Genomic DNA, 16,359 nt, shown 5'->3' with positions numbered 1-16,359 from the left:
TGAATATGTAAGCGTATTGCAAGCTTAAGCTCTGTACAAGCATTTGAACTACTAACAGTCAAAGCACATTGGTGGGAGATAAGAATCAACAGAATTCAAGGAGGGCTGGAGTTAGATCTCTTGTGGACACAAAAGAGACTCAAGACTGATGACATGGATGTATTGTTCTACTATCGCATTGGCTCTCTCTGCTGTGCAGTTCATGCTGGGATGAACCTCTGAGCTCAGTTCTTGTGTGGACCCAATGGATCTCAGGACCTCTCTCCAGAACTTGGCTGTGAACTGGACTCCGTGGTCTGAAATGATCCTCTTGGGCAATCCGTGCAGGCGATAAATGTGTTTCACAAACATTTTCGCTAATTTCTTTGTGGACGGCAACTCTGAGCAAGCAATGAAGTGTGGCTGCTTAGAAACCAAGCCCATAACAGTCCAGATTACTCTATTTCCACTGCTGTCTGGGAGTTGCACGATGAAGTCCATTGCGACCTCTTCCCATGGTCTGTTAGGGCTGGTCACCCTTTGTAGAAGTCCAGACTGGTCTGTTGGGAGCGCCAATTTCATAGCTGTCATCAGCTTATTCTGGCTTCCATTACTGTCATGCTGCGGTTTTCTCGACAAAACATCCCCCAACAAGTTTTTGGGTTCTTGTTGGACAGCTGGGTTTTTTGTCTCTGCTGCAGGTTCTGGGCTCTTGGATTCAATCATCCTTGGCTGGCCCTTTTCTTCCACTGGTGGTAGCGGCCCAACCTCTCAACCTTCAGTCCCAACTCTTGCACATCCATACCTCCAAATTATTTTGAAGCTCTGTAAAGCTCAAACTGAGCCTGGAAACACCTCAACAATCTATGGATGTTCTTGGCAATAATGCTTAGACCAGTACATCTGCAGTAGACAGCAACACCTAGCCAAACTTGGTTGATCTCCAAAAATAAGCACAGTTGGACACGGTTAGTTTAGGGCTTGGATGGGAGACCAAGAAATCTTGGCAGAGAAATTAAAAACAGTCTTGGAAGACAGCAGCGGCATTTTTTCCCATTCAATACCATTGACCAGAAATCTATAAGAATGTCCCCATCCTAGAGACTTTATTTTTTTTTCCACTTAAGTTCCTGAGCAGGCCCTGGTTTTTTATTTTCCACGTAAACTCCTAGTGCATCAGGGAAATGCTTTCTTCTCCTCTTTTTTTGCTTCCCCTGAGCATGCAGAAAATGTTTCACAAGGCTCCATCCTGAATACTCAAAAACCCCTCAGGCAGACTCCCACGCCCTACCTAAAATAATGAGATTTGAGAAATAGAGATTAGGGTTTTTTAAAAAAAAGAGAAAATGCCTCCAGGCATGCTGGAACCCTGCTTCTGAGCTTTTATCTGCAATCAAGTGAACCAGGATCTTTTAAAAACCAAAAAGGTTGACTCTCATCATTTCAGAATCTGGACTTTCTTCTTCTTCCTTTTTAAAAGAGAGAAATGCCTGGAAAAAATATGAGCATCAAAGCAATAGGAATCGACAGTTCTGATGAGAGATGCTTATGGAATTCAATCCTGGTGAAATCGGATGTGAACTGACTTATATCTCTTCAACTATTTTATAGAGGCGTGAAGATCCTTGGTTGTTGTTTTTTGTCTCTTTTTGGCTTGGCTTAAAAACAAATCCCAGAATACTTTCCTGAAAGCGTGTAATATAGAGATGATGCCTTATTGATGTTCTGTTAAGCTTCTGGTTATTTTTTTAAAAGCCATTCCCATCGGTTTGGATATGAACTCAGCGGACGTCTGGATAAAAAGTAAAATAGTGATAGGTACTGGGTAAAAGTTGCAGAAATTGTGAATTGTCAGTTGCGAAATTGACCAAGTCTGCTGTCCATTGTGCTGATGCAATTCTCAGCATTCCAGGTGTTATGGTCCTTGATAGATACACACAAATACACAGATATAGATATACACACACAAATATAGATGCACACACAAACACATAAATATATATGCAACCACAAACACACAAATATAGATATACACAAATACACAGATATAGATATATACACACACAAATATATATGCACACACAAACACACAAATATATATGCACACAAACATGAACACACACATAAACACCGATACAGAGTAAAGTGCTTTTATAGGAATGATAGCAGTTGCAAAGTCGGCATTCAAAAAAATTGGGTGGTTAAAGTGTGACGAAACTGTCGTAAACATCTTTGGATCAACTGGCATCTTTGTGGTATCAGATTACCTTTTAATAATACATAAAGTAAAAGAAAAGAAGGAAAAAATGGGCTTGTAGCAGCCAAGCTTTGCTAGGTCATAGGGGAAATAAATGAAGTTAGCAAAGTGAAAGCGGAAAGCGAGATTGCCATAGCACAAACTATTTATATTCCTGTTTGAGTCAGAATAACAGAGTTGGAAGGGACCTTGGAGGTCTTCTAGTCCAGCCTCCTGCTCAAGCAGGAACCCCTATACTATTTCAGACAAATGGTTGTCCAATCTCTTCTTAAACACCTCCAGTGTTGGAGCTCCCACTAATTAGTTGCTCTCACTGTCAGAAAATTTCTACTTGTTTTTAAGTTGCTTCTCTCTTTGATTAGTTTCCCCTCATTGCTTCTTGTCCTGCCCTCTGGTGCTTTAGAGAATGGCTTGACCCCTAGGAGCCAATCTTGATTCCTCGTAACCACATGGATAGACCCATGCAATTTTCTTGTTAACATATTTGGAAGTGATGTCCCATTGCCTTTCTCTGGAATGTTTTTCAAATTCCCAGTTTAGGGTTGAGACAGATTGCTCTAAACTCACTTGGTTTCCATACCTAAAGGAGAATTAGGACCTTGACCTGTTCACTCCCAGTCCCTCTCCTTAACTACAGCATCATACTGGCTTCCTCCACTTTTGACATACAAGTTTTGAATTAAGGATTTTGATTATTGTAGTAATAACCAATAGAGGTAGACTTAATGAAAAAAAGATGAGTTTAAAAAAAAGAATAAACAAAGAATAAATTATTTCTACACAGAATCTTTAGTCCCCTCTAGTGTCCAGTTTCTAAAACAATAAAGTTGCTTATGTTTATTATGAGCCAAGATAGCTAAAATATCTCTGATTCCCACAAGAAGCTGTTTTTTTTTATAGTTAATTCCAAAATCATATCATAAAAGTCAGTATTCCTGAATGTAAACTGGACCCTAACTTAAACCATCTGTAATTTTCCTAGATCAAGATATTATTTAGGGTTTTTGTTGTTTATTTCAAATCCTTTCTTATTCGGAGATAAACTCATCTGACGATTTTTCAAACTTGTCATACCAAACTTGTCTCTTAATAGTTTTAAGATGGTTAATCGGCAAGTTCAAAAAGTGAGATTTGCAAAATAATCCCTTTTAAAAGGCTCCACCCGATTTCAAGCAAAGTGGCTAATCCCTTTGTCTCCCGGTGAGGAGCAGCTGTCTCGAGCAGATTGAGCAATCTCCTGTCCTGTCCTTATACAGAAAAGTTCTGGAAAACTGCTTTAGTATAGTATAGTATAGAAGTTTATTTGTATGCCGCCCTTTTCCCTGGGGGGACTCAGGGCGGCTCACAACCCAAAAGGGAGGGGGAGACAAACTTTTAACATAAAGACAATACATAATTAAAAACACAACATTCATACCATTCGGGCGGGTTACAGTCTTAGCCCCAGGCCTGACGGGATAGCCAGATTCTGAGGGCTGTGCGGAAGGTCTGGAGGGTGGTGAGGGTACGAATCTCCACGGGGAGATTGTTCCATAGGGTCAGAGCTACCACCGAGAAGGCTCTCCTCTGCGTAGTTGCCAGTCGGCATTGACCAGCAGATGGAACTCGGAGGAGGCCTAATCGATGAGATCTAATAGGTCGCGTGGAGGTAATTATTCACTGGTTCTTTGGTCTTTTCCATGGCTGTTCGTTCTCAGATTTGCCATGCCTTCCCGAGAAATCTCAATAGCAATAGCAATAGCAGTAGACTTATATACCGCTTCATAGGCCTTTCAGGCCTCTCTAAGCGGTTTACAGAGAGTCAGCATATTGCCCCCAACAATCTGGGTCCTCATTTTACCCACCTCGGAAGGATGGAAGGCTGAGTCAACCCTGAGCCGGTGAGATTTGAACCGCTGACCTGCTGATCTAGCAGTAGCCTGCAGTGCTGCATTTAACCACTGCGCCACCTTGGCTCTCAGCTTCCTCCACTTTTCCTAGAGTTTAATAAATATAGACCACAACAAATAATAACAACCATTAACACCAGCATTATTATTGGGGGTATTTTTGGTGTCCTGCTTCTTAATGTTTCTCTCTCGTATGCATCACTCAGAGCAGTGTTTCTGAACTTCCACAGTTTGAAGATGTGTGGACTTCAACTCCCAGAATTCCTTAATTCTGAGCCGAGGTGGCGCAGTGATTAAATGCAGCACTGCAGGCTACTTCAGCTGACTGCAGTTCTGCAGTTCGGCTGTTCAACTCTCACCGGCTCAGGGTTGACTCAGCCTTCCATCCTTCCGAGGTGGGTAAAATGAGGACCCGGATTGTTGTTGGGGGCAATATGCTGACTCTGTAAACCGCTTAGAGAGGGCTGAAAGCCCTATGAAGCGGTATATAAGTCTAACTGCTATTGCTATTGCTATTAACCAGAATGCATGAATTCTGGAACCCCGTTTAATTGTTTGTTAAATGTACACATTGCCCATCTTGCCAAGAGGCAACTCTAGCCAGCTAGAGTGGAAGTCCACTGACTGGAGAAGTCTGGGAGTTGTAGTCCACACCTCTTCAAGCCACTGAGGTTGAGAAACACAGTTTCCAATGCAGAAACAGCCAATCAATCAATAATCAATCAATTAATTGCCCCAGGAATTTTCAGCTTTCTTCCAGGGAGCTATCAGTGGCAGGGAAGGCTAATGATTCTCTGTATGCAGAAGTTAATTAGTAGGACAGGGGTCGGCAACCTTAAACACTCAAAAAGCCATTTGGACCCGCTTCCCACAGAAAAGAAAACATCGGGAGCCACAAAACCTTTCTGACATCTCAAATGAAGATAACACTCCATAGATCCAATTTCTCAACACATATTAAGCATACTGGTAAACCAGTTTTACCAGCAGTGAAAGCAAATGAATCTTCCCTTTAAGCATTCTGTTTTCTTCTGAAACTCTTCTTTGCTTGGATTTATCCATAGTTGGCCTACTGGAGGCCCCCAAAGCTCAATAAATCAAGTACTGCCGGGTGTCACACTTGGGCGATTGTGACGCATATTTTGAGCGACAGGGAGCCACAGCAGAGGGGTGAAAGAGCCACATGCAGCTCCAGAGCCATGGGTTGCTGACCCCTGATTTAGGATGTAATTCAGTTACGACCACAGATTCCCACGTGAACCAGGAAAAAAAGAATAGAATAGAATAGAATAGAATAGAATAGAATAGAATAGAAGAGTTGGAAGGGACCTTGGAGGTCTTCTAGTCCATCCCCCTGCCTAGGCAGGAAACCCTACACCACTTCAGACAAACGGTTATCCAACATCTTCTTAAAGACTTCCAATGTTGTGGCATTCACAACTTCTGGAGACAAGTTGTTCCACTGATTAATTGTTCTGACTGTCAGGAAATTTCTCCTTATTTCCAGGTTGAATCTCTCTTTGATCAGTTTCCGCCCTTTGCTTCTTGTTCTACCCTCAGGTGCTTTGGGGAATAGCTTGACTTCTCCCTTCTTTGTGGCAGCCCTTGAGATATTGGAACACTGCTATCATGTCTCCCCTGATCCTTCTTTTCATTAAACTAGACATACCCAGTTCCTGCAACCGTTCTTCATATGTTTTAGCCTCCAGTCCCCTAATCATCTTTGTTGCTCTTCTCTGCACTCTTTCTAGAGTCTCAACATCTTTTTTACATTGTGGTGACCAAAACTGGATGCAGTATTCCAAATATGGCCTTCCCAAGGCATTATAAAGTGGTATTAACACTTCACGTGATCTTGATTCTATCCCTTTATGCAGCCTAGAGCTGTGTTGGCTTTTTTGGCAGCTGCTGCACACGGCTGGCTCCTATTTAAATGGTTGTCCACCAGGATTCCAAGATCCCTCTCAAGTTACTACTATTGAGCAAAGTACCACCTATACTTGACCTGTGCATTTTGTTTTTTTTTTGCCTAAAGAGAACTCCTTTATTTGAGATTCCCCACAACAGAAATCGGAGATATTGATGATTTGTGTAAAACACATCAGCACCTCTAGTGCACTGCGGGAGATTTATTTTTCATTGATGTGGGGTTGGCTCTCTGTTAATTGACACTCTGCATAAAAGACTCCTTTACAAAACTGAAACATGTATTAAGAAGCTGCCAGGGAAGAAAAGCTGGTTCCTTGTAGAGCAATCTTGCACATTTCTGCATGTCTGGCAACTCGCTTGCGAGAGAAATCTTCCTGCTAATTTTCCTTCATTAGCTGCATTAAGGAGAATCTTCCCCACTTCCAAGCTTGAAGTTTTTGAGCTGCCAAGCTGGCAAATAGTAGATAATTAAGGAATGAAACACTCTCTGTTTTTAGCCGAATTATGGCCTTAATAGCACTGAATTGGGAGTAAACATGATAGCAAAAGTCTTGGTTTGCTTAGATCCTGTTCAAATGAGGATAGGGGAAGTTCCTTAATTAATGAAATGTTTATGCTGACTATCTCATTAATATGACCAAATATAGCCAATTTTTGACTTACAACCAAAATTATGACTAAAATTTCTGCTGTTAGCAAGATGGTTAAGTGAGACATTCATGATTTTATGACATTTTTGCCATGGGAGTTCAGCAAATCATTGCAGTTATTGAGTGAATCATGTGGTGGTTAAATGAATCCAACATCCCCCATTGACTTTGCTTGTCTTTTTTAAAAATTATATGTGGTTAATCTTTGGTGAGATTCATAGCCTTTGGGGCTGGTTGGTAGCTCAACAGCTCGAGTCCTAACCAAGGACACTGTTAACGTAACGTTGGAGGATATAAGCTGTTCCAAGTAGGTTGTTTTTTTGTAGAATCAGAATGTTCAAGTCTGATGAATTTAAAATTTCCAAATAGCGAGGTAGCCCTTTGGGTATTGCTCCAAGGGCTCCAATTACAATCGGGACAACACACGATTTCTTTTTCCACAGTCGCTCAACTTCAATTTGCAAGTCCCAGTACTTTGTGATTTTTTCTTGCTGTTTATTATTATGTGGTTAATCTTTGGTGAGATTCACAGCCTTTGGGGCTGGTTGGTAGCTCAACAGCTCGAGTCCTAACCAAGGACCTAGGAACTGTTAAGGTAACGTCGGAGGATATAAGCTGTTCCAAGTAGGGTGGTTTTTTGGTAGAATCAGAATGTTCAAGTCTGATAAATTTAAAATTTCCAAATAGCTACGCTGGCTGGAGAATTCTGGAAGTTGAAATCCATCCATCTTCACATAGCCAAGGTTGAGAAGCACTGATCTAAGGCATCTTAAACCATCAGCAGTCAGGTCATGACTTACAGCCAACTTTCATTTATGGAACTACATTACACAGGACTTGGAGACAGGAAAGAGATGAGCAGAGAAAGGGGGGAATGACAATTTGAGCTGATTGCACCAAGCAATAAAGAGATGATGATGCCATTGTGTGCCAGCATCTTTCCTGTTTCCTTGCAGTCTAAATTTGTGACCGAAGCTTGGCAAACAGGGCCCTGGCATTTATTTGCACTGGGTTTCTTGATAAATTACACCATTGTTCTTCTCCTCTCAATGGAGATGTTGAGGTGGTCCTACTTGTACAGACGATGATTTCCTGATCCTATTTGTGTGTCTTTCAGATGGTGATGCATATGTGAGGTTGTGGGAAAGCTAGCTTCTTCATGCCTCTGCACCTTCCTGATATATGTGTATGTGTGTGCGCCCTTGTGTTTGTGCACCTGTGTATGCATGCATGAAGCCAAAGGTTCCTTCAAAAATTGGAAAATATGCTCATTTTTTAGATATGAGAGGCAATTCAGTCTAGTAGTTAAGGTATTGTTAAGTAGTTCAGTATTGTTCTAGTAGCTAAGGTTTAGTTAAGGGGCGCAGTGGCTCAGTGGCTAAGACACTGAACTTGTCAATCAGAAAGGTTGGCAGTTTGATGGTTCGAATCCCTAGCGCCGCTTAACGGGGTGAGCTCCCATTACTTGTCCCAGCTTCTGCCAAGCTAGGAGTTCGAAAGCATGTAAAAATGCAAGTAGAAAAATAGGAACCACCCTTGGTGGGAAGGTAACAGTGTTCTGTGCCCCTTCGGCGTTTAGTTGTGCTGGCCACATGACCACGGAGACATCTTCGGTCAGCGCTGGCTCTTCAGGTTTGAAACAGAGATGAGCACCGCCCCCCTAGAGTTGGGAACAACTAGCACATATGTGCGAGGGGAAACTTTACCTTTAACTTTAAGGTATTAGGGCAGAAACCAGGAGACTGCGAGTTCTAATCCTGCCTTAGATATGAAAGCCAGTTGGACAATTCACCATCACTAGCAGATGGTGAGTTCTAGTCTCATCTTAGGCATGAAAGCCAGATGGGTGACTTTGAGCCAAACACCAGGAGACTGTGAGTTCTAGTCCTGCCTTAGTCATGAAAGCCAGATAGGTGGCTTTGGGCAGTTCCTCTCCCTCATCTTACAGGGTTGTTGTAGTGGAAAAATAGGAGAAAGAAATATTAGCTATATTCACTGTCGTGAGTTATTTCTAAACACAATAAAGGCAGGATGCAATTGAATAAATAACGTACATAAATGGAAACACATGTCAGATTTTTCCCTTTTGTTTCATATCCTAGAGAGGTGAATGGATGGCAGGGTGTCATCAAGTAGGGATCAAAAGTATCTTAAGAGGATTGGAAAAGCAATGAAATACCTAGAGTGGAAGATTAGATTGTAAAGAAGAATAAACTAGAGAGTAGAATATTCTGTATCGGCCAAGTGTGATTGGACACACAAAGCATTTGTCTCCAGTGCATAAACTGTCAGGATATACACAAACAAGAAAAAGATAAATCATAAGACACAGCCAACAAGTGATAGTCCTAAGGTACCCATAAGAGTAGGTAGTAGGAAAGGTGAGAAGGATAATAGTCATAGTGTCCTACTACATGATTAGTTATCCTTAGGCATAAAATTAAAGGAATTTGCAGAAAAGGGCGAAGCTGACCAGCCTTGTCTGAGAAATAAAAATGACAAAAATATTTTTTTTTAAGAACTGGGAAGTTTTTATTTTTAAAAAAAGATGGAATTGATGATTGTTGGATTTGGGGATTGAGAAGGAATGAAAAGGATGGAGAAAAAGAATGAGGTGGAAATGATTTGATAAAAAGAAGGAAAGATGGGAGGTGTAACTGTATGTTTTCATTGCCTTTTTCTTTCTTTTCGCTTTGTATACTTTTATTGTATTGGTATACAATACAGTAACACACACATGTGCATTCGTGTATGTATGTGTGTGATACAGAAACAGATACACACACAAACAAACAAATATAGATTTAGATGCAAACAGAAACACAAATATATATGCACACACAAATACACAAATATAGATACACACAAATACAAAAATATAGATACACACAAATACACAAATATATAGATACACACACAAATATACAGCATATGCACACACAAACACACAAATATATATGCAACCACAAATACACAAAGATAGATACACACAAATGCACAAATATAGATACACACAAATACACAAATATAGATACACACAAATACAATAGCAATAGCAATAGCAATAGCAGTAGACTTATATACCGCTTCATAGGCCTTTCAGGCCTCTCTAAGCGGTTTACAGAGAGTCAGCATATTGCCCCCAACAATCTGGGTCCTCATTTTACCCACCTCGGAAGGATGGAAGGCTGAGTCAACCCTGAGCCGGTGAGATTTGAACCGCTGACCTGCTGATCTAGCAGTAGCCTGCAGTGCTGCATTTAACCACTGCGCCACCTTGGCTATACAAAAATATAGATTACACAAATAAACAAATATACAGCATATGCACACACAAACACACAAATATATATGCACACAAACATGAACACACACATAAACACCGATACAGAGTAAAGTGCTTTTATAGGAATGATAGCAGTTGCAAAGTCGGCATTCAAAAAAATTGGGTGGTTAAAGTGTGACGAAACTGTCGTAAACATCTTTGGATCAACTGGCATCTTTGTGGTATCAGATTACCTTTTAATAATACATAAAGTAAAAGAAAAGAAGGAAGAAATGGGCTTGTAGCAGCCGAGCTTTGCTAGGTCACAGGGGAAATAAATGAAGTTAGCAAAGTGAAAGCGGAAAGCGAGATTGCCGTAGCACAAACTGTATTTATATTCCTGTTTAATACACACTAAATGGAGAACGGCGAGCTGCAAAGTCCACACGCTGCTCGCTTGTGGGGGCGAGGAGGAGAGGAATAAAATTGCCGTTTGAATATTTACTGATGCAGCAAACCATGAACGCCAGGCAATTTCTGCAGCAACAAATGGGAGACCATTATTATTATTGTGGGTTTTTTCCCCCTTTCTTTCTTTCCTGGAGGAATAGAACTGCACATAATCTTTTTTTGTTAAACATAGGAACACCAGTAAGTTGGGCTAAGCAGCTTCCGAGTTCTTCTGTTTTAGTCTTCTGAACTGTTCTGTCACAGTGGGTGTTTCTGGAAGCCTTTCAGCCTCTCCCGAAGGTGCTTTTTCAAAGGTGCCTCCCTCAACACCATTGCAGCTCCTACTCTCTTTTCCCCTGGCTATGATTACCTTTTGGATCTGTTTCTTAGCCTGCATTTATACACAGACTTCCTATCGCACTTTTGGTCCCCAAAGTCTCTCGATCAAGGAGTCTACAGCTTATTTATGCAAAACCAACCACTGGCAATTCCCAAGTGATTCCCAGCAAAGCCAGTCAAGGGAATCTCGTGTGTTAGGATTGGGCCAGAAAAAAAACTCTACCTTCGTCTTGAAGGAATATTATCAATCAGAAACAGGCAAATCTGAGTTTTTTTGCCTCCAATTTGTTGATGATTTTTATACTCTTGCATTTGACCTCTTGGTTCCCTTTTCCTTGACTTTGAAGCCATGATGGTTTCCTAGATCTTTAACCATAGTTTACTTGAGCCTGTGGGGCGTCTCTTAGTCTCCCAAGGTGGCGCAGTGGTTAAATGCAGCACTGCAGGCTACTGCTAGATCAGCAGTCCAGCGGTTCAAATCTCACCGGCTCAGGGTTGACTCAGCCTTCCATCCCTTCCGAGGTGGGTAAAATGAGGACCCGGATTGTTGGGGGCAATATGCTGACTCTCTGTAAACCGCTTAGAGAGGGCTGAAAGCCTATGAAGCGGTATATAAGTCTACTGCTATTGCTATTGCTCCTCCCAGACTGATTATCAACCTTCAGGTCTGGAAAAAAAATGTAGAAAAATGTAGCTTTCTGAACCTGGTTTGCTGTGAATTGAGCTCATTTAGAAACATGCTCTTACAGAACACTAGTTCAGCCAATGATGGTAGAGGATGGCCCTTATAAGGAAAATAGAATAGAATAACAGAGTTGGAAGGGACCTTGGAGGTCTTCTAGTCCAACCTCTGCTCAGGCAGGAAACCCTACACCACTTCAGACAAATGATATCCAACATCTTCTTAAAGACTTCCAGTGTTGGAGCATTCACAACGTCTGGAGGCAAGTTGTTCCACTGATTAATTGTTCTAACTGTCAGGAAATTTCTCCTTAGTTCTAAGTTGCTTCTCTCCTTGATTAGTTTCCACCCATTGCTTCTTGTTCTGCCCTCAGGTGCTTTGGAGAATAGCTCGACTCCCTCTGCTTTGTGGCAGCCCCTGAGATATTGGAATACTGCTATCATGTCTCCCCTAGTCTTCTTTTCATTAAACTAGACAATGCACACAAATGTACACAAAAGCTACTTAACATGTGAATGGAAAGAAGCCTGCAGAGCTCTCTCTCTCTCTCTCTCTCTCTCTCTCTCCCTCCCTCCCTCTCCCTCCCTCCCTCCCTCCCTCCCTCCCTCCTCCTTCTCTTTCCTTAGAAAAAGCAAACAATCTATGGAGACCAATTACAGAGCTGGATGCAATATGTTTATTCCATAACAGTGAGTATCCTAGATTTGCTGATGTAGGAGAGAGGCTGGCAGAGTCAGGGGGGAGGCATCAAGTGGGGCACCAGTTTAGAATCTCTACATAGTCACAAGAGGACAAAGTCTTGAATGCCGTTGTAGGTGCAACTGTTTCTCTGAGCATGTTCCTGTACATGAGCAATAAATCAGTAATTTTGAAGCTTCACTCTGGCTGTTTGGTGCCTAACAATGACCCTGCATTTGAAATTGTTAGGAAACTTTGGTTAGCTTTATCCAATCTCTGTGGCATGTTGATATTTATTCTTTGTTTTTGTTTCCTTTGTCTCCCCTTTTCTTTCGATGCTGGCAGCAAACTCTGGAGATGAACCTCACCAACTTGGTTAAGCGCAATAGCGAGCTAGAAAACCAGATGGCCAAACTGATACAGATCTGTCAGCAGGTGGAGGTATGTGCGAGGGTGTGTGGGTACTCTGTATCTGGAGGGGGGTGGGTGGGAGATCAGATGGAGTGTGTGTGTGTAGAAAATGCGGGGAAGGAGGAAGTGGAGAATGAACATGATGACGATATTCTTCGCTGGTCAAGTGATTTTTGAAAGTCTTTGGTGGTGTTCATACAACATGCCAAGGTGAGACCATTGGGATAGCAATAGCACTTAGACTTATATACCGCTTTACAGTGATTCACAGCCCTCTCTAAGAGGTTTACAGCCTATTGTTTTCCCCCCAACAATCTGGGTCCTCATTTTACCCACCTCGAAAGGACGGGTGGCTGAGACAACTGGTGAGATTCAAACTGCCGAATTGCAGGCAGCCAGCAGTCAGCAGAAATAGCTTGCAATACAGCACTCTAACCACTGCGCCACTGCAATTGTGTGTGGCTTACCCTATGTGGTTTTAGTATGATGTAATGTTAGGCCATCCTTACCTATTTAGGGGTAATGAAATGCTGTTCTGTTCTGTTAACCCAACTGAATTTAAAATGTGACTACCTAGCTTTAGGCTCTTCAAGGATACCAAACATTTCTAATTACCGTATTTTTCGGAGTATAAGACGCACCAAAATTTTGAAGAGGCAAATTTTAAAAAAAGGTTTTGCACTCTGCAGACCTCCCCAAAAGGCCCATTTTTTTTTTTTTGCAAAAACGCCCCCTTTTTGTCAAAAGAAAGGCATGTGTAGCCTTTAGGAGGCTTGTAGAGTGCTCCTGGAGTCTGGGTGGTGGGGATGAGCAAAAGATGGTCCATTTTTTTGTGAAAATGCGCTTGTTCTTTGTAAAAAAAAAGGGGGAGCATGCATAGCTTTTAGGAGGCTTTTAGAGTGCTTCTGGGGGCTGGGGGAAAAAACGATTTGCCCTCCCCAGCCCCCAGGAACACTCTGGAAACCTCCTAAAGGCTATGCACAGCGATTTTTGCAAAGGGGGTGGGGTTTCAGGAGGCAAAAAATGCTGTATTCAGTGTATAAGATGCACCCAGATTTTCACCCTCTTTTTTGAGGGAAAAAGGTGTGTCTGATACTCTGAAAAATACGGTAGTGTTCTCAAGAGGGCCTTCTTTCCACCTCTTGCATTTTCTACACACCCCACAATCCTTCGCTTTCACTCACTGAAAACCAGATATTGCTTTTTTCCCTCCCTGGTTTATTTGAAGCAAGAAGAATGGAGTCCTCCTAATCACGGAGATTTCATTCAGTGCACTGGAACAGCAAGGCAGAAATATTCTGCCTTACTGCTTCCAAATGCAGAACAATTAATAGTGAATTATCTCAGTGCTTTGTTACCAAGGCGATGCCCGGGGAGGAAGCCACAGCAATTAGTTTCTTCTTAATGGCTTATTGATGCTCAGTTACTAAAATTAAGAAGTGATTCCTTGAACAAGATGCCACTTCTTCTTCTTCTTCTTCTTTTTAATAATGGAAATAGAGATCATGATTTAGGACAGCGGAAAACCGATTCAATATGCGGTTCAGCTTTATTTCTCAGGGGAATCCCACCTCTCCTCTGTCATCTACCTGCTACCACCCTCATTCTCTCATGCAATTCCTCTCCAGCCCTGTTTCTCTTAGATGCTTTAATTCTTTGTGAATGAATTGGTTGGCAGAAGCTGGGACAAGTAATGGGAGCTCACTCCATTACGCGGTGCTAGGGATTCGAACCGCCCAACTGCTGATCTTTCTGGTTGACAAACTCAGTGTCTTAGCCACTGAGCCACTACATCCCCTGATAAACGAAAATATGTTTAATTCCAAAAATGAACATGAGAATGCATAATTAACTGGGAGTAAACCCCATTGTTCACGGTTACATTGCAACCTAGAATTCACAAAGAACCGAAAAGAGTAAATAAACAGGGTGGGTCGGGGGTGTGGAACGATCCCCCTGCACCCAGCCAGGAGGACCAATCTCAGTGGTGGGTGTGGCCTGTGGCCTCCTTTGTGGTGGGTGTGGCCTACTCTGTGGGTGTGGCCTCCTTTGTGGGAGTGGCTTGCCGGCCATGTGACCTGGTGGGAGTGGCTTGCCAGCCATGTGTTTTCTTTCTCTCTCTCTCTCTCTCTCTCTCTCTCTCTCTCTCTCTCTCTCTCTTTTCCCTTCCTTTTGTCTCTCTGTCCCTTTTTTCTTTTTTTCTTTCATCTCTCTCTCACTCTTTTTCTCTCTTTTTTTCTTTATTTATTTATTCCTTTCTTTCTCTTTGTCTCTGTGTCAGTCTGTGTGTCTGTGTGTGTGTGGGTGGGTGGGTGGGTGGGTGGCAGTGGTGGGTTTCAAAATTTTTTGGAACCTCTTCTGTAGGTGTGGCCTGCTTTTCGGGTCCACTGGTGGAACCTCTTCTAACCAGTTTGGTAGATTTGACGAACCGGTTCTACTGAATAGGTGCGAACTGGTAGGAACCCACCTCTGACCAATCTGCACAGACTCCTGATCTCTTCAACGGACAAATGTCACCAAAGACCAGAAGGAGGAACAGCAAGGAAGAAGGTGAAAGTTGACGTCAGAAATAACCTTGGTTGAACAATTAAAATGGAGGAGAAAGTGCAGATTACATTAGCAGTCTGGACCTTAGAAAAAGCAAGACAGACAGAAATTTAACTTGTTTGAGCTTGTGGTGCTGGAGAAGGCTCCTGCATGTTCCTTGGACAGCAACGGTGACCAGCAACAAGCAAGTACTAGAGGCCAAAACACCAGTTGTGACCCCCAGAAGGCAAAATCACAATACTTTGTCCATGTCATGTGGGGAAATTCACTGGAAAAAGCAATTATATTTGGCAGAATTAGTGGTAAAAGGAACTAGGCCATCCAAGAACATGGTGACTAGAAACCATCAAAGCTGACACCAGCCAAAGTATAGAACAACTCAAAAAAGTAGCGCAAGATCGGAAGATTTGGAGAGACCTGGAGTAGAGAATCATCAAGAGTAGTCGGACATGATTGAATGGATTTCTCATTCCCCTTCTCCTTTTTCCTCCTCCTCATCTTCTCTTCCTCTTCCTCCTCTTTGCCTTCTCTTCCTCTCCCTCTCCTCCTTCCCCTCCTTCTCCTCCTTCCCCTCCTTCCCCTCCTCCTCCTTTTTCCCTTCCCCTTCTCTTCCTCCTTCTTCCTTCTCCTCGTTCCTTCTCCTTCTCCCTCCTTCTCCTTCTCCTTCTCCTCCTTACTTCTCCTTCTCCTCCTCCTCCTTCTCCTCCTTACTTCTCCTTCTCCTTCTCCTCCTTACTTCTCCTTCTCCTCCTCCTCCTTCCTCCTCCTCCTCATTCTCCCTCTCCTCCTCCTCCTCCTCCTCCTTCTCCCTTCTCCTCCTCATTCTCCCTCTCCCTCTCCTTCTTTTTCCTCCTCCTCCTCCTCCTTCTTCCCCTTCCCCTTCTCTTCCTTCTTCTTCCTTCTCCTCCTTCCTTCTCCTTCTCCTCCTTCTCAACTCTCCACCTCCTCCTCCCTCCTCCTCCTCCTCCTTACTTTTGCTTCTCCTCCTCTGCCCTCCTCCTCATTCTCCTTCTTCTTCTTCCTCCTCCTCCTCCTTCTTCCTCCTCTTCCTCCTCCTCCTCCCTCTCCTCCTCCTCCTCCTCCTCCCCCCTCTCCCCCTCCTCCTCCATCATCACACTGGCAGTGTTCCGTCTCCAGGTTCCGGATTTTGAATGGACTCGGAATGCAGGGAACAGACATGCAATATGGATCCCAGCTAACGATCCCCCCATCCACTTCTGCTGATGTTGCTGCCTTGGGAGAAAATATCCATCGATTGAAACCAGCGCTAGCCAATCTTGTCT

The 16,359-nt window shown here is 42.8% G+C and overlaps 1 protein-coding gene across 1 annotated transcript in view; it reads left to right on the top strand.

The window, feature by feature from the left end:
* Window positions 1-16,359, top strand: part of MID2 (midline 2) — a 232,206-nt gene that overhangs the window by 142,280 nt on the left and 73,567 nt on the right. The window contains exon 3 of the mRNA XM_087727829.1: window positions 12,464-12,559. Coding sequence (XP_087583955.1) covers window positions 12,464-12,559 — 96 coding nt within the window. The remainder of the gene's footprint in view (window positions 1-12,463; window positions 12,560-16,359) is intronic.

The sequence above is a fragment of the Thamnophis sirtalis genome, unplaced genomic scaffold (assembly GCF_051295495.1).
Source record: "Thamnophis sirtalis isolate CommonGarterSnake01/CBP01778 unplaced genomic scaffold, rThaSir2_p1.2 scaffold_13, whole genome shotgun sequence".
Taxonomy (NCBI): Eukaryota; Metazoa; Chordata; class Lepidosauria; order Squamata; family Natricidae; genus Thamnophis; species Thamnophis sirtalis.
Note: the sequence above shows the minus strand (reverse complement) of the source record. Positions and strands in the feature narration are given on the sequence as shown.